Genomic DNA, 17,584 nt, shown 5'->3' with positions numbered 1-17,584 from the left:
TCTAAAACACAAGCTGACAACTCTGAGTGAAGTTTCCCCGCTGGGCGTCTCACAGCAGCATCAGTGAGTACTTAAAGGCTTCAGAGACCCCCCGGGGAGTTTCCAGCGAGTCCGCAACCTTGTCCACTCTTCTGAAGGAGAAACGCTGGCAAAACTACAAGAGGGCACTTTTAAAGTTAGACAGTGGAGAAACGACACAGTCGGATGCTGCCGACTCTTGCAGCCTGGAAACATCAGACACTATTGATTTGGTCATTGTTTGTTGAAGAGCCTGTTATGACAGTTGTAAAAAAAAGTGTCCTCTGGCGGTGGACTTCTGGGCCATGATTCCTCATGACTCACAGAATCAGAATCAGAATCAGCTATATTTCCATGGTCAGTGGGGATCCCACCTACTAGGAAAGTGCTTTGGAATAACATGCAGTAAAAAAATAAATAAATAAAATAAAAAAACAAAGGCTGTTCACGAATTCAACAGTCTGATGGCTGAGGGGAAGAAGCTGTTCCTGTGACGGGAGGTTCTGGTCTGGATGGACCGTAGCCTCCTGCCAGAGGGAAGAGGAACAAACAGTCCATGACCAGGGTGAGAAGGATCGGCTCTGATCCGACCTGCACGTCTCTGGGTCCTGGAGACATGCAGGCCCTGGAGAGGTGGCAGGCTGCCACCGATCACCTTCTCAGCAGAACGCACAATGCGTTACAGTCTGCTCTTGTCCCTGGAGGTGGCGCTGTATACCAGACAGTGATGGAGGAGGTGAGGATGGACTGGAGGATGGCTGTGTAGAACTCCACCAGCAACTTCGTCTGCAGTCGTAGTTTTCGTAGCTGCCTCAGGAAGAACATTCTCTGCTGGGCCTTCCTGATGCGGGACCTGATGGTTGGCTCCCATTTGAGGTCCTCAGTGATGGTGGTTCCTAGGAAGCAGAAGGAATCCACAATAGGAATGGGTAAACCAGCCAACATGAGAGGGGACAGGGAAAGTGTGACTCTCCTGAAGTCTATGACCATCTCCACTTTCTTCTGGGTGTTGAGCTCCAGGTTGTTGTGGCCGCACCAGGACACCTCCCTCCTGTGGGATGAGCCCGATGATGGTGGTGTCATCCGCAAACTTGATCAGCTTCACGGACTGGTGGCTGGAGGTGCAGCAGTTGGTGTAGAGGGAGGAGAGCCATGGAGAGAGAACACAGCCCTGAGGAGGCCCGATGTTGAGGGTCCGAGTGTCGGAGACAGTCGTCCCCAGCCGCAGTCAGTGCGTGCGTCAGGAAGTCTGTAATCCATCTGCAGAGGGAGTCAGCCACGTTTAGCTGGCGAAGCTTGTCTTCAAGCAGAGCTAGAAGAATTGTGTTGAAAGCAGAGATGAAATCCACAAACAGGATACTGGCATAGGATACTGGGGAGTCCAGATGTTGCACAATGAAATAAAGGACCTGGTTCACTGCATCGTCCACAGATCTGTTGGCTCTGTAGGCAAACGGCATTGAGTCCAGGAGCGGAGCAGTGATGGACTTCAGATGGGGCACACCTGAGAGGAGGTGGCACAATGCTTCTTTTTCAAGGTCTTTGTCGACCGTGAACTAGAAATAATGACTTCTTCAGTATGTAGTGATCATTGGGGAACAAATCTGGGACATCTCTTGGTGGACCCCATCCTAGACCCAACCTGGACTCCCTACTCTCTTGACCAGACCGGACTGAATCTCCAGGACTGCTTCCATCACTACAGCTCCATCCTGCCGTTAAAGCTGCGCAACGTCTGGAGGAGACCATCAGGACTGTGGAACCTACCGCACATCCTGGACTTGGTTCAACCTGATACACCTGGCACACTCACTCAGCCAGTCAACCTGCTGTTCCCCATCACAGAGGATCATCTCACTCACAGGACTTGTTTGTGGTACCGGATGGTGGACTGACACTAACCCTAATGTCAGTGGACCTCACAGTTGTGCCCAGCTAGCTCCTCCATGGTCTTCTTAAATGTCTCTGGTGGTACTCATGGTCTAACTTGACATCTAAGTAGACGATACACTGGAGCTGAGACTGAAAACGCTTTTGGACTCAACACACTTTCACGAACTACTCAGACACCACAGTCCACCAGGGTGTGTGTCTGAGACATAGGCATGAGATGAACCAGGAACAGAGACTTGAAACACAAAGGTGAATATTCTTTATTGGCATCTCACAAAATGTTCAAGTTCAAAAACAAAATATTTTCAATGACAAAAATACGAATCCTTCTGTAAGAAGACTGGCACACTTTCAGTTTGAAAGAAAATATCACCCTGTTCGCTCCTTAGTTGCAGGGTCGTCACAACCAGCAAGTTTTCTTTAAAAATAGACTCCTAACGATAATGAACAATACTTCCCTCACTGAATCCTGAGATGGACGCGGTACAGTTAGTGGAGAGAATCTCTAGCATGTAGCGTAGCTAGCATGGCTGTCGTGCTAAAGATAGCTTCCCTTCAACACACGACTTGTCAGGTAGGAGACGAGGAGTTACGAGTTGGGATCATTTTACGTGCGTAAAATCCAACACCTGTTTCTGTTCCGGGCCAAAAAGCACCAGTCGACCCGGACCAAAGGCTGCATGCCACTCGAGTGCAGGAGTAAAAACAGAACGTACTTTCCACATCATTTTGTGACCTTTCCTTAATGACAGCTTATGAACATTTGTCCATCTGTGAACAAGAAGATATATTTTTGTTTTAGAGTGAAGGGATCATGGTTACATGCAGTGGAATAGATCTCTGAAGGTAGTTGTATGTGGTCTCTGTTGGTATTTTCTTCTGCTTGGATGTTGGGTGTGTTAGTCTCTCAGTGTAATGATGACATCATCGTCCTGACCCTTCCAAAGCATCTCTCCCTCAAAGTCCAGCATCTTGTGCTTGCGGCAGCGCAGCAGGATTCCCACCACCTTATCAGAGATCTTCACGTAGCGGTCGAAGAGTCGCCCGAAGCTGATGATGGTCCGGCCCTCCTTGTCCTTAAAGCCCATGTCCCTGATGATCCACACCATCTCCTCCATCTCTCTGTGGATGTGCTTATGGGCCCGGTCGCCGCGCTCAGCCGTCTTGGAGCCGTCTTTGGGGCGGCCGTAGCCTTCGTCGCCCTTGCGCAGCCTCTGGGCCATGGCGTAGTCGTGGTCGAAGTCCTCGCTGAAGGGGTTGAGTTTCTGGCCTTCCACGTGCTGCTCGGACCACTGCTGCCAGCGGCTCTTGATGTCGCCCATGGTGGCGATCTTGATCTGGACAAACCAAGAGAAGCACATAAACATTAGGCCTCCAAGAATATCTTAGTTAAGTGCTTCTGAAAGAAAGTGGCTCTGGTGAGGCGAAATGTTGGACTCAGACCGAGATCACCGGCTGATCCTGTGAGCCATCCAAACCTCGTCCTCTCCTCCCCCTCTTCTCTCAGAACGTTCCTCAGCTCACTCGGCCTTCACATCAGGGTCATCAGGTTACTTGAATACTTGGTCTAAAAAAAGGGAGCTGCCCTCCGGTGACCCTCCACTCCGTCAGGTACTAAACCTGTGCACTTCAGTTTGAACTCCCAAAAGAAATCAATCAAATTTCCAAGGTTTTCTGAGCGGTTACGCCTTTCAATGATGTTTTAGAAATGTTATTTTAATTAATTCATTTTCATAAGATTTTGGTGGAAAAACTGTGCCTCATGAAACAACTACAATTACGTCATGAAAAATAAGAGTTAATGACAAAAAGACTAGTTTGTGGTGACTCAAGATTAAAAATGTAGACGCAAAACTTTCTATTAAGCAGTACATTCTGTTTTTTTGTTAAAAAAATAGAATTTGAAAAAAAAATGTAAGCAACAAAAAAGTTTGTTCAAAAATATTGTAAACAAACAAGTGAAACATTTGCGCATCTAAGCTACACACCAACACATCAACAACCGATGAAGTGACTCAGAGTCTCTGTCATGGAGGACGCTAACGCTAGCCTGATTATCTTTCCGCCGTGTTTGTCCCAGGTCGTGACCTTTCATGTTTTTCATCATTAAGCGTCTGCTCAGGTTTCATAGAGGCTCTGATCTGTCTTTCAGCATTCCGCTCGCATCTCCCGCCCGCACGTGTCGTCGCCTCTTGTCCCTCTGACGGACGCGTCCACCTGAAGGTCAGAGAACACGACGCTCCCTGGGTTTATTCACATATTCCACTTGCTTTTTACGAGCCTCTGGAAACTCCCTGGAGACGCCTGTTTTTAGGATTGTAACGAAACCAAAAGGTCCAGAGGACGAGTGAAGATGGTTCATGTGTGAGCGCAGATATTAGCTAATGTTCATAGCAGTACAGTAGACACCTGCAGACCATGGAGATGTTGCCTCACGTCTGCCCTCACGTGATCCACAACCCAAAATCTGCCTCCCGTTGCCTGGTGGAATCATCTGTGGCGCCTCCCGTGCTCTCCATGACTAACTGGATTGTTGATGATTGAGGAAGGCTCTTGTGTCATAGGAGAATCCTCTATTGAGTCTGCTGGTTTATAAATATTCCCGAGCTAATGTGGACGATAAGAACACGCTAACACTTTAAGGCTCTGCTAGCTTCCTGCTGCATGTGTGGCATCGCTGTTGGATCAGTTGCTGAGAGGTGGGCAGCGTCTGTCTGGTCTCTTCGTCTCACGCTGCATTTCAAAGTGTCACATGATCTCAAGAGGGGATTGGATGAAGGCAGACTGTTTTTATCAGGCTAATCTAAGATAAACTAAGATGTTCACGTGCGTCCTCAGACCAGCACAGGAAGCGATAAATCAGATCCGCACTGGATAAGATGAACAGAGGGACCTGTCGTCAAGTCATATCTTTTCATCCTACCTTCGGCCTGTTGGTCTGTTTTCGGGAGATGATGTCATTTTGCTCTGATTTTGGTTCGCCGCTGTCGCTGATCTCCTCGCCGATTCCGCTGTCCTCAGTGTCCACGCTGCTGCTCCTGGACCCTGACGTCTTCTCCTGCAACATCAACTTCCTGTCCTGGATCACGCCGCCACCCGCACTGCTCCGCAGCGCCCTCATTTGGCGGCGCCGCGTCGGCGATTCCTTCCCTAGGAAGGTCTTACTCTCCTCTGGAACAGCCTCCATCTTTCCCCTGATGGCGTTGACCAAATCGCCGCCTCCGCACTCACTAATCTTGGGCTGGACAGTCTTGGTCACCGACATGGATCGGATCTTGTCAGCGGCAGATTTGTCCGCCGTGACCACGCGAGGCGTGACGGTCAGCTTGACCACATGTGAGCGCTCTTTTTTGTCCCCGTCCTCGATGGATGAAGGCATCCAGCCGCTGGGGATGGACTCCTGCTTTCCACTGTGCTCGTTGGCCCAGCCCTGCCAGCTCTTGGCCAAGTTCGCGACCATGGCTGCGCATTTGATCTTCCGCACGGCCCGCTTGAACGTGGGCTGGTCGCTCGGGGCAACTGTCGCGGTGACGGCGCTCATCGCGTTTCAGGATTAAAACCAAACAAGATAAGCAAAATCTGAATAGATCCTCCAGTAAAAAACAAGCTGCTGGAGAAGGAACTGGAACGGCTTCAGTCTTCAGTCGGTCAGTGGGTGATGAGCTCCTGCGAAGAGTGAGAGGACTTTGCTTCTAATCCCCTCCTGGCTCCACGACTGCCCTTTAAATAGTGAGCTGTGCTAAAGGAAGTGATGCTGCAGGGAGCCCATGTGAGTCTTGTGTTACCATCACACCCAGACACACACACACAGGGTGACACTGAGGGGTGGAATTTCTCCCGCTGGGATCGGGGAACAGGTGATCTGTGTTTTTAGATTCCATGTCTTGACACAAATATACAGAGTGACAAAGAGACCACAGAGGCATGTGTGTTTGTATAAATATAGAGATCAATTCATCCATCTGAAGTCGGAAGTCGCACATTTTGAATTCCCAAATTGCGACTCAGAGTTGAGATGACATCATCGGATGATGAGGACAGGAGATGTTATCATACACCTCTATAGGAACTAAGATCCATGTCGAGCGTCTTAACTCACCCAGATACACAGCTTTAGTCATGAGACACAACTCTAGCGTCGGCAGCGGCCCGCACTGGTTGAAGTTCACATGAAGTGACTCAGACTCATAGACGTCCCTTCAGTCAAGTACAGAGTGAATCTTTGAGGCGGAAACAAGTCGCCGAGACTGTTGACCAGGTCAGGTTGACCAGTCTCCAATAACAAGTCATGATACAGAACGTGTGAAGACGCATAGACACGCTTGTTTTGCTGTTTTGTGAGGTCCTCTCATTGCCATAATGCTCTCACCCTAAACCAAACCGAACAAGTGGTTAGCCAAGAATTGGTCCCCACGAGGCAATATAAACAAGCCCACACTCACAGAGTCACACCGGAACCTGAGCTTGTGCACATTCAAGTTATTTCGGTCAACACACACAAACCAGTTCAAGCGACTGCATGATTCGTCGTCTCCATATCGGCGACATGAGCATCATCACCATGAGACGACAACATTGCACAATAAAATGAAAAAAAAAATTTAGTCCTGGTAGATAAAAGGACCCGCTAGAAGAGCCAGCGCAGATGAGCTCGCTTGATATTTCAATGCCTGTCACTGACATATGGAGTGACTCGAACGAGTGTCTCCACAAGCAAACCTTCACCTCATCCACTTGTTATGTAACTGGTCGCACAGAGAAAGTCTGCTGGGAATTCTGGAAAGGTCCGGAGCGTTGAGGGGTTCACTGGTTCATCTGGTTCACTGCCTCATCTCTCGAGTGACAACAACATCAGTTATTTTCAACCTTTTCCTTCAGTAGCAAAGTGTATTTTTTTCTGCTTTGTGTACTTTTGTATCTACTTTATAGCGAACTCTGGAAAAAATGTAATGTATCATTGCCATATTATTGTCATCATTTCCTTATTTGTTAAGTTGTATTAAATTGTTTATGTGATTTATGAAGAATGTGTTCATCATTCATATCGATCAAATTCACAGTGCTATGATTTTGTCTTTATATACCTTTTTTTTTTAAGAATTTCATGTCTCATTTCCATTTTCTGTGATGTTTTACTGACAAAACAAAAACGACCCTGGTCGTGAAACCTCTTGGTCAGGAATGGAACAATGGCGTGACAGAAGACCGGTGAACTTTCTGGAATGTCGGAGTGACATCAGAAGTGTTACAGGTCTGAGTCAGGCTTCCAAAGTGACATCAGGCGCTGTGAGTGTGTGTGTGTGTGTTTAAGCTTATCTATCTTAGTAAGGACCAATTTTGGGGAAACAAAAGCTCCTTGTGGAGCCCTTGTGTATTTGTGGGGCCCTTTTGTTGGACCCCATAAGGTTAAGCCTCCAAAACAACAAGGTCTTTATCATTGGGTCCAAGTTTGCTTTAGAGTCCTGGTTAAGGCTAAACAGTTGTTTTGGATGGTTATGTCTAGGCTGAGAGGCTGGGGACAGCGTTATGGCAATGAGAGGTCCTCACAAAGATGGTGTGACAACTGGGTGTGTGTGTGGCAGCTGCCTCACGCTCCCGTCACCTGCTGTGCCCAGTGATGGATCCTAAAATAGATTTGGGCTCTGAAGCACGTTTGAAACACGGAACACTTTTGATGATCAGTGGGTTTTCAGCTCATGCAGAGTTGGTTCAGGTTTATTCCTTCACGGAGCCAAACATTAAAAATGATCATTCCTGAGGAGGAAGAGATTTGAACTCACGTTCACTTAGTGGATTAACACATGAATCATGTCAAAGAAGTATGAAAACAGGAATGTTTCTTTCAGCACTGTGAATTCATTAAAGAAAAAAAAAAAGACTGGTTTCAGTCGTTCACATGAATGTGTACATTAATGTTGCTACAAGTGTTTGTGTTGACGTGAATGTTGACATTCATGCAAGCATGTGGTTGTGTTGACGACAGTGTGCACACAGGTACTTGTGTTTGCCTTTGTCTACTGTTTGTGTGAGTATGTGTGTAAACAAGCATATGTTCAGTGTTTGTGTGACTGTTTTGTGTTCATGTCAGTGTTCACAGTGCTGACGAGGGTTGGGACTGTGATGCTGTGGCAATATTTGGCCCATGATACACGACATTGATATCTAGTATATTGTGTGATGCACCAGTGTGCAATGACAATGGTGATGTTGGTTTGTGTTTTTCACGTATAAATACAGCGGTACCTCGGTTTTCGAAAGTCCCGGACCTCGAACAAATCGGAGTTCGAACAAAAAAATTGAGATTTTCTTTTTTGCTTTGATTCTCAAATGCCCCTGAAAAAAGATGGAAAAACATAACGCTGACCCACGACGCACTTTGTTATTGTGTATAACGCGGCCTCCGTATGCAGACGTGTCCCGTTAGCTACATTTACTGACTGTTTTTTCTATATATTGAGGTGTAAAACCTTTCAGATTCAGATTTCAAACAAATCGCTTCTTGAACGGCCTTCTCGAAAGGATTGTGGTCGAGAGCCGTATAATAGTCTTTATAATATATATGATGGGCTATATATGGTAGGCTGTTACAGCAGCGCGGAATACGACCAGAGGGAGGAGGAAAGACGCAAAGTGTCCATCTCACGCGTCATTCTTTAATTTCAGGTCAGACATGCATGATGTGTATAACAAATGTTCCTGTATTAGTTGTAAGTTTCTCGAAAATGAATGTTGTCACCTTAGTTTGCGCATGTATGTGGATGTGTGTTGTGTTTGCGAACTAATGCTGAGTCATGATGAGTGCAGTAATGTCCGTTATTTAGCGTGTGTCGCATGGTAGTGTAAATAGTGGCTTCCTGGACACTTTCTAGTCAACATTGTTATTAATCATTTCCCGTTTTGTCATCATATATTTATTTTTTTTTTGTTTTTTGTTTTGTTTCGTCACCAATACGTATAGAAAGAGAATCAGGATATTAACCTGTTTCGTAAGATAAGTGGAAGTGGAATGGTGCATGTGAGTGAGAGAGTCTGTGTATTATAATTGAAAGTATTCAATTGACTGTTTGCAAAATGAGCAGTAAAGAAAGCTCTTTCTTGTGACGATACGGAGGAGAAAAGACGCAAAGTGCCCGTCTCACGTGTCATTCTTTAAGTTCAGGCACTTTCTCAAGGAGAGCATGATTATTCTGTCCCCAAAACATCACTAACCGGGACTCGTAACAATTGCAAGAAATTCCATAAACGATATATTGCAATATGTGTGACTGAAACAGAAAAAATACTCTTGAAAAGGAATACGTCACGTGATGCATTTATTTACACTGAGCTCAAAGAAACATGCATCTGCATAGTGCCTCACTACAGCTACAGTAAATATAAGCAACGTGGAGCTGGACAGGTTGAAGTGCATGAGCATTAATAACATAACAATGGTGAGGAGCAATGGTTCTCCCATCTAGTGTTGAGTGCATATATTGCAATCTACTCTCAAAGAGCATCAGCACCGTCCCCACCTCCGTGCGCTGTTTGTTTGTTGAAGTCTGTCGGTTAAGCACTGGAAAAAGCTGGAAGCTCTGAATCAAAGCACACGTGTAGCTGTTTCATATATAATGCCACTCATGTGAGCAACGCTAACGTCAAAGTTGCCCATTTCTCTTCACTCATCGAGAATTGATTTTGAGTGTGTTTTTGATATCTGGCCTTCATAACATGCATTAACTAAATAATGAATCAAATCATTGATCGCTGCAAATGGCTGCTTCACAAGTGTCACATAGTAGCGACACTCAGGTTAGCTTAGCTAAACTGAGGCAACAGGCAAATGTTGATCCTCTTCATTTGGAGTTTATTGAATGTTTTAGAAGATCTTGAGCTTATGGCATGATTTCATCCAATTCTATTGATACGTGCTCTTAATTTATCCCAGTCTTCTGCTCTTTTCATTATCCTTCATGTTTCCTTCTCAAACTTTCCGGGTCTGGTGTAAGGCCAGTGTTTTTCGCGTGAGAGCAGAAAATGCTAAAGGTATGTCCCTCACCAGCCAATGTATTTCATACAATGGAGCGTCTATGCAAACAGAAGATTCTGACTAGGATACATTAATGAACAGGAAATACAGATCTTACATTTGTTCAACTAAAAACGCTTGGTAATCCATGATGTGTGTTATAAGAAAATATTGATATCGGCTGTCGGCGTATCGGTTATTTATAGTGACAGAGAGAGCAACAATATGTTGCAATATGGATTTTTATCTACTAGTGTTGATGCAGTTGTTTGTTTCGAGCTTGATTATGTTCATAAAGCAGGATTCGTGTCACTGCTTTTATTCATCGGTAGAAGAATAACTTTATCAATAAGAAAATAAATACAGATGAGCACATGAGCCGAGAAGAAAAACTGCTGGTACAGAAATGTAAGTGTGGCTTTGTGAGTGTGTGTCTGTGTGCGTCACTGGGGTCAGGTTGGTGTGTGTGTGTGTGTGTGTGTGTGTGTGTGTAACTAATAAGCAGAGTAACAAATGAGCACCTCACGAAGCCTCCAGCGCCCGGAAAATATTGCTGCTGTCAAACCCGCGTTAAATAAATTCATCATGTGCAGCGTCGCCCTCTAGTGGAGACGTGACAGTCGTAATGAGGAGTGTGCGAGTGTATATGCGCGTGCTTAAATGAGATACTGCATGTCTGATTTACCGCACCGTGTGTGTCACTTAACCACGGTGTGCGTTTCTGTTTCCCCACTGTGTGACTCTGCATCAGTTTGTGCGACTGTGTGTTAAGACATTGTGTGATGGTGTGTTTTGCTGCAATGTATTTTTTCTGTGCGTTAGTTTTTTATTTGTGGCCAAGTGTGTGTGTGTGTGTTTACGCATAGACATTTGCCTCGGTCAGTCGGTGCAAGTGTACACAGGTTTGAATCTTCACACCTCTGTTGTTGACGTCATGTTTACTGCTGTGTGTGCGCATGCACGGTCGTGTGTGTCTGTGTGTGTGTGTGTGGATGATCGTACACACAGGACTGGTGCGTGCGAGTCTCTCTGCTCCAGTTCAGCTGCTACAAATAGAAGTATTTGGGGTCGCAGCCCGAATTAGTGCGACTCACTTCTGTCCTGTGAAGAACCAGAAGGCAAGTTCTACTAACTCACCAGAAACTTCCAGAATGGTCACAGGACCCTCAAAATTCCACAGGGTTGTTATGCAACGGGTAAACAACCTGGGTGAGTTCAGTTTGCCGGATGTAAACAGCATAATGTGTGGCTTTTTGTCTGTTTTTGTTTTGATTATTCAACAAACTTTAGATCCACAACAGTTCTGTTGAGGAGGGAGGAGAAGGTGAAGGAGGTTAAACCTGGTGAGAGAAGTGAGAGACTCAGGCCTGGAGGACTGAGTCTGACAGGGACTCACTTGGATGCGTGTGACTCAGACAGCAGATTAGCTCATCTCTCCTCCTTGTTAAGTGAGAACAACTTCCTCCCAAGTTGTCAGGGAGGTCCGTTGCTACTCTCCTCACTTCCCCCACCTTGCAGCCCCCTAGTGGACAAGTCAAGAAGAGACCTAAGTAAATGACACCAGGTCAGCAACTCAACCGATGGCAAGGATGTGAGCATCGAGTTGGTGCGACACAAACACACAACTCAGAAGTGATGACTCATCGGGAAAATGTGACTCACAGGTGAGCGAGTCTGTTCATCTTCTGACTCAGGAACATCCTCCTTCCTCTGCCTGGGTTTAAAAATAAGCGTTTTCCTCTGCGTCACTGCTCTCCATACTCTGTTTGTTTGTAAGAGTAATGGGGACGAGGTGCTAATGAGGCGGCGGGTCCTCAGCAGACCCCGCTGTCCTCTCATCTTCTCCTCCCGCAGGAAGACTGGCGCTCGACTTTGAAGGTTTTTTACAAATGCATAAATTCTGCTTGGTTGACTTCCGACAGGTCCATAATTAAATCTCTATAAATCAAGCTGTCAGTCGCGGCGCTAGCGGCGCGCTAACCACCGCGGGCTATTTCAGGGTCAGCCGAGCCGACGACGCCTCATTTTTAACAATGAGTGAGTGGTGATCACAGACGGCTCCTCATCCCAGCATTCGGAGGCGGGAGGAAGCGATTGAACAAGAGAGGTCAGAGTTTCGCACGCTTGTTTGTGAAAGCAGTGAAGCTACCATCACTTACCCTCCTGCCTAACTGGGACAGTCGAGGAACCGCACTGTCCAAGAAGCTGAAGGTGAGATGGTGGACACACGTTGACATCATGCGACAGATCAGCTGACCTCACTTCCTGTTACTGTAAACAGTATTTTGTAAATGCATGGTGTGTTAAACCCGGTCAGCACTCTGAGAGACTCAGGCCAGGAGGATTCACCAGGGACAGAGTCACATGTTATTAAGACGATGCATGAGCTGTGTAGGGTGTGAGGTAAGTTTGTAAATCGGGATATGAAAGAAGCTTCAGAGGAAGTATGGAAGCGTCTCCAGTTTAGACCGTTTTTAATGTTTGTTGTTATGTCATTGGCTGTTCAGCTGAGTATCTCTCACTCACACACACAAGCCCACTGCGCCACACGCCATCACTGCTGCTCATTTCTGTAGTGACATCAGGCAGCGTCTGTGTGTGTCTGCGTGTGTCCTTGCCAAAAAGATAAAGTAACGCGGGACGACGGTTAGGGTCCCACAGAGTCCAGAACAGTAGTCACATCAGTATTTTTAGACTTCAGTCAAATCGGTCGACCTGCTCCGGACGTGAGTCATGTGACCGGAGTTCTGATCGGGACATCAGGATTAACAGGGGTGGATCCAGAGGTTATCTTTGGAGGTTCTGTGTCCGTGAGATGAGAGCCGTTTTTATTGTTCTGGTCCAGACAAGCTCACCATCAGATTCAATGCTGTGTCTGGAGTCATTCTGCTTCAACGTGAGTCCCAGTATCACCAGTAGAGTAACCAAATAAATGGTAGTTTACAAGCGCCCCGTAGTGATCAGCCACACAAACCTTTTTTACATGGCATGGTAACGGTATCTTGTCAGCATAATGTGTGTCTGTGGGAATGTTGTATCTCGAGGCCCGGGGGCCAATGAAGGCCTGCAGAATGACATTTTGTGGTCTTCCAGCTGGACATCTAGTTTTCGATGAGTCATCCCATGCGCCACACCTGCTTTTGGCGTCCTTACATGACGATGATCTTCTGTTCCCAGATTCCTTCATGTGCACGGACATCGTCAGCACTTCATTGTAGCTGCGCACAAAGTTCATTAACTGAATTGGTTCGACAAGCTGGTTTCCAAATAAACTCTAACAAGATGAATTGCTTTCAAAAGACAATAGTGAATAATATAATAATATTAATAATAATAATACAATATATGCTTATTATAGTGTTGTTCTGGAGGAAGAGAACGGATACCTAAAACGGTTTATTAAATTAAAAAACAATATTGTAAAGGTTAAAAGATGAAGAAAAAGTCCCAGTCCACATTATTCTAGTGCAGTACAAGAGCAGCGCCCAGGGTGGAGGGACAGATTCATGGAGTTAAGGTGGCGTGAGCGCTGAAAAATGGGTCAGTGTCAGAACATCACTGGTTCTGGAATCAAACATTTAGAAGACTACCGGAACGAACTGGGTCAGTATGATCAACGTGGCGCGAACGACGCTTGCACTGCCGTTTCATGGATTGTGTCGCCCCCTGCTGTCAAATCATGAAATTGGCCTTGAAAAAAGAATGACTAAATAGATGACATGTAGTGGATTGTTGTTGACCAAAAAAGAATGGACTTTTTAAAATCACGTGTTTAAAATTGGTTTTGAGAAACACTACAAGAAACGGACACACGCTTCTCAATACTGACTTCCTCTGGACAGAGCAGCACACCTTGTACTGCAGAAAGAAAAGTGAGAAAGATCAGATGCAATACTTGTTCCGTTGAACTTGACTGGTTTAGAAGCAGCCACTGCTGGATTCACTTCAGTTACAATGGCTTCCAGTATCTGTTTTTTGATGACTTTGCATCATGAATTGGAATATGGAGTGTGTTTCGCTGTGCTTACCTTATAGGAAACACCTTGTAACACCTCAAAACCCACATCACCTGTGTCTAACGTTTATTGAAATTTGAAAAACACAACACATTTACAGAAACTAAAAAGCTCAGAACTGAAATACAGCAGGTACCAAAGTCTCCTTTTAAAACCTCATCAATAATTGACTTTTATGACGAGATCACGGGTTCCTTTCCCGCTCACTGGCGCCACCATGATCTCAGTCCGCCTCACTGCAAAACAAAAAGAGCAGCACTTCAGACCAGGAGCGTTGGTGAGAGCAACAGAAGAGCCAGGGACAGACACGTGTGGCAGGGTTTTCTTCCACCGCAGGGCGACGCTGCAGCCGAGGGTGGAATGGGTAACGCCACTGCACTGATCTGCCTCCACCATACACACCAGAACCAGTACAGACAACTGGACCGGACAAGTCAAGGAGGCGTAGACACATGAGTGAATCCAACTTGTAGAAAGAAAATGAATTCACGTCAGGTGACTGAAACAGGAACGTGCACTGGCTGCTCTAAACTGGAATCATTATACGTCTAAAATATTGTTTTGAAATTGCGTGACTAGAGTTTCAGCTTACAAACCTAATACTTTCATCTCATTCCATCAGACTGGATGATGGACTGGTCGTCCTCCTCCCTCACATGGATGCATCCTCTCCTTCATGCCTCTTCTGCAGAGATTCTCCTCCCTAAACTTTCAACCAACCACGACTATATGATCTGCAACATCGTGGTTCCTGGGGACGCATCACTGCAACTGTCAGGAGAAACACAAGTCTCAACAGAAATCCAATTCCATGAACTTGGGATGAAATATACCTCAGTTAAATGAGTCTGAAATGAGGAGCCGACTTTATAAGTCTCACAATTATTATTATTATTAAGAAACACCATTATATTATTATAATAATATATATCATATTCCACTGTAGATCAGCAATGACATATTTGAAGTGTTGTTCGCCATTATATAACCCCTCCCTTCAATGTGTTACTTGGAATCATTCAGCCTGAGGTTATTGTTTTCAATTTTCTGACAGTTTCACCGATAACGGGCGCAACAAGGTGCTTGAACAGGTACCACGTCTGAACCGAAAGCAGGGACGAGAGAAAAGTACAGCCTTTAAATGAGTCACAGCTGAGTAAATATATATTTATATATTGAGCTACAGCACTCACCAGCACCAGCACTGTCGCAGGCAGCAACGTGGACGATGGAAAAGTCTGGAAGAGGCTGAGTTATATAAAAAAAATGGTCCTGCCGTTATCAACCCTGGGTTGCCATGTCTCGTTGTACGCATGCGTAGTGGCAACTGCGGCTTTCAATATGAGCAGTAAAAAGAAGTCGACGTTGTTTCAAATGTTTCCTCGATAGAATGGTATAATAGATCTCGCCGTTGATTTGTGAGCGTGCATTGTCGGAAATGTTAGACTTAAGCGAATATGGGGAAGAGCCGACATTTTCTTCATGGCGTTGTGTCTTTTCTTCGAACCTGGCAACCCATAGTCAGTGAACCAGAGTGGCGGTGACGCGCAGACTCGAGCGGCAACATGGCGGACGAAGTGGAGCAGGTCAGAGTTTATGCGCTTATCTTAACTTAAATGGCCCGCCACGTCATCCACTTTATTTCATGACCAACGTGTGGCGAGTGCTGTTACATTTGCAATGAAATAAGCGTGTTTACTGCATTGCGGGGGCAGTTTGACAACGCTGGTCCCGTCAAACCGCATAGCGTGGCTAACTGTTAGCTGCGATGAGGCGAACCTCGTATTTGTCTTGCGGTGTTCAGACATGTTTTTGCCAAAACATACCGATTCCTTATTCTCTTGTTGGGCTTACGTTTGGAATACGTGTTAAATATATATTTAAATGCGATGTCGGTCACAGGCAGCGGACTGTAAACAGATGGAACCGGACTTGCTTGCACCGACCTCTAATTTAGAAAGAATGCGACTATTCTTGAAATGTTTGACCGCTTAGAAAGACACCGCTGACCGGCCTGTCTTGTTCACTATCTTCTACTGTATTAGACATGTTGTGACAATAGCACAGCGCTTTGTGGATTCCTTCACATTTCGTATGTTGGACTTATTTTTTCTGAGGTTTCAAAACATTCTGTGTTCTGAATCTTGACCCAAGAGCAGATGGTTAATCTGCTCTATGAAGTCAACGAACACTGTTCTGTGACTTAACTTGCATGACATTTGGCCTCCAATGAAACGATATCGTCCTGCAGCCACCCACCACCAGCACGGTGGAGGAGCCTCTGGATCTGATCCGACTGAGTCTGGATGAGAGGATCTATGTGAAGATGAGGAATGACCGGGAACTTCGGGGGCGCCTGCATGTCAGTATTTGACATTATTTATTCCCCCTCACTGCTCCGGAGCTGTGATGAAGCTCTGTTTCTGGTGTTCAGGCATATGACCAGCATCTCAACATGATCCTCGGGGATGTGGAGGAGACGGTGACGACGGTGGAGATCGACGAGGAGACCTACGAGGAGCTTTATAAGGTACAACACAAGCAGACATGCAGGACTGCCTCGTGCTATCTGGCGGTTACTAGGCTGCTAATTCTTGGTCGTATTATATCTCTGAATCAAAGTCTGAATAAGTTTGATTTTCAGCCACATATTAAATGGATTATACATGAAGTTGAATGAATTCCAGAGATCATTATGAAATTTTGTGTCACTCTTATTAATGTAATACACAGTCCTACAATTTAAAATGTTGTGATCTTCAACTTAGACTAAACAAAAAAGGCACATTTAACAAATGATCTATTTCACAGTCAACAAAGAGGAACATCCCCATGCTGTTTGTGAGAGGAGACGGCGTCGTCCTCGTAGCTCCACCTCTCCGCGTAGGCTGACCGGCTCCTCTGGTTCCGACAATGTGGTTTCCTTTTAATTTTTTTTTTCAGCATAAATCTGTATGTGTGTATGAGTCTGTAGTTCAGGAACACGAGAGCAGACGCCAGGGTTTTTGTCGTCTCTATTTTTATTTTAAAGACTTAAAAGATTTTAGTTGGTGAAACCTGAAGGATTGTATTTTTTTTTTAGTCTTTAACTTGTCAATGGATCAGGAGCAGATCAGAACCTGCGACATGTGAATATTTGGGTTACTGTCTTTGTCTGGATGATGTATGGTTTTGTACAAGTTGCGCTCTTTCGGTTTGCTTTTGGTAACTTGATTAAAAAACATTCAAATCTTAATGGAGTTTCTCTGTTTCTGTCGTCCGTTCTGAGTGAACATGGTATTTCAAGTTAAATAAAGTAGAGGAGCTGTACAATTTAAACATGTAACGTTGGAAGCAAACTGTTATATACGCAACTGCGAGTGCCTTAATGAAATCATTAACGTACTCCATGAGCGAAATCAGAAATACTTGCGTCCTCTTCCCGAGCTGTGCCTCTCTTCACTGCTATAGCATGGCCTCTAGATGGCAGCAGAACAACATGCAATTCTACCTCTTTCAGTTCCCAAGCGATCCACTTGGGGCGCAGTTCCGTCGATGTGACGAAGTGAGGACAAACTTGCCTTGTCTGAGAAGCACGAAAAGGGTTCTGTCTGCTATCAGAAAACTAAATACGTGACGTGTAAGATATTAAGTCTGTCGGCAGAATGGC

The 17,584-nt window shown here is 45.5% G+C and overlaps 2 protein-coding genes and 1 long non-coding RNA gene across 3 annotated transcripts; 1 reads left to right on the top strand and 2 right to left on the bottom strand.

Annotated features, from left to right (window-relative positions):
- Positions 1-2,259: 2,259 nt before the first annotated feature.
- Positions 2,260-5,572, bottom strand: abraa (actin binding Rho activating protein a). Its single transcript, XM_053868765.1, has 2 exons — positions 4,835-5,572; positions 2,260-3,248 (listed from the first exon to the last, which is right to left on the bottom strand). The coding sequence occupies exons 1-2, from the start codon at positions 5,450-5,452 to the stop codon at positions 2,811-2,813; spliced, it is 1,056 nt and encodes a 351-aa protein (XP_053724740.1). The 5' UTR covers positions 5,453-5,572; the 3' UTR covers positions 2,260-2,810.
- An 8,412-nt stretch (positions 5,573-13,984) lies between these two features.
- On the bottom strand, positions 13,985-15,445 carry LOC128760825 (uncharacterized). Its single transcript, XR_008414871.1, has 3 exons — positions 15,129-15,445; positions 14,532-14,706; positions 13,985-14,171 (listed from the first exon to the last, which is right to left on the bottom strand). It is a non-coding gene; the product is annotated as an uncharacterized LOC128760825 (long non-coding RNA).
- lsm3 (LSM3 homolog, U6 small nuclear RNA and mRNA degradation associated) lies at positions 15,362-17,163 on the top strand. The gene is made up of 4 exons (XM_053868510.1): positions 15,362-15,521; positions 16,187-16,297; positions 16,370-16,465; positions 16,747-17,163. Exons 1-4 carry the CDS (start codon positions 15,501-15,503, stop codon positions 16,825-16,827), a joined length of 309 nt encoding a protein of 102 aa, XP_053724485.1. The 5' UTR covers positions 15,362-15,500; the 3' UTR covers positions 16,828-17,163.
- The last annotated feature ends 421 nt before the right edge of the window (positions 17,164-17,584 follow it).

Source organism: Synchiropus splendidus, chromosome 6 (genome assembly GCF_027744825.2).
Source record: "Synchiropus splendidus isolate RoL2022-P1 chromosome 6, RoL_Sspl_1.0, whole genome shotgun sequence".
Classification (NCBI taxonomy): domain Eukaryota; kingdom Metazoa; phylum Chordata; class Actinopteri; order Syngnathiformes; family Callionymidae; genus Synchiropus; species Synchiropus splendidus.
The sequence above is the reverse complement of the archived record's forward strand: the minus strand, read 5'-3'. Positions and strand labels throughout refer to the sequence as shown.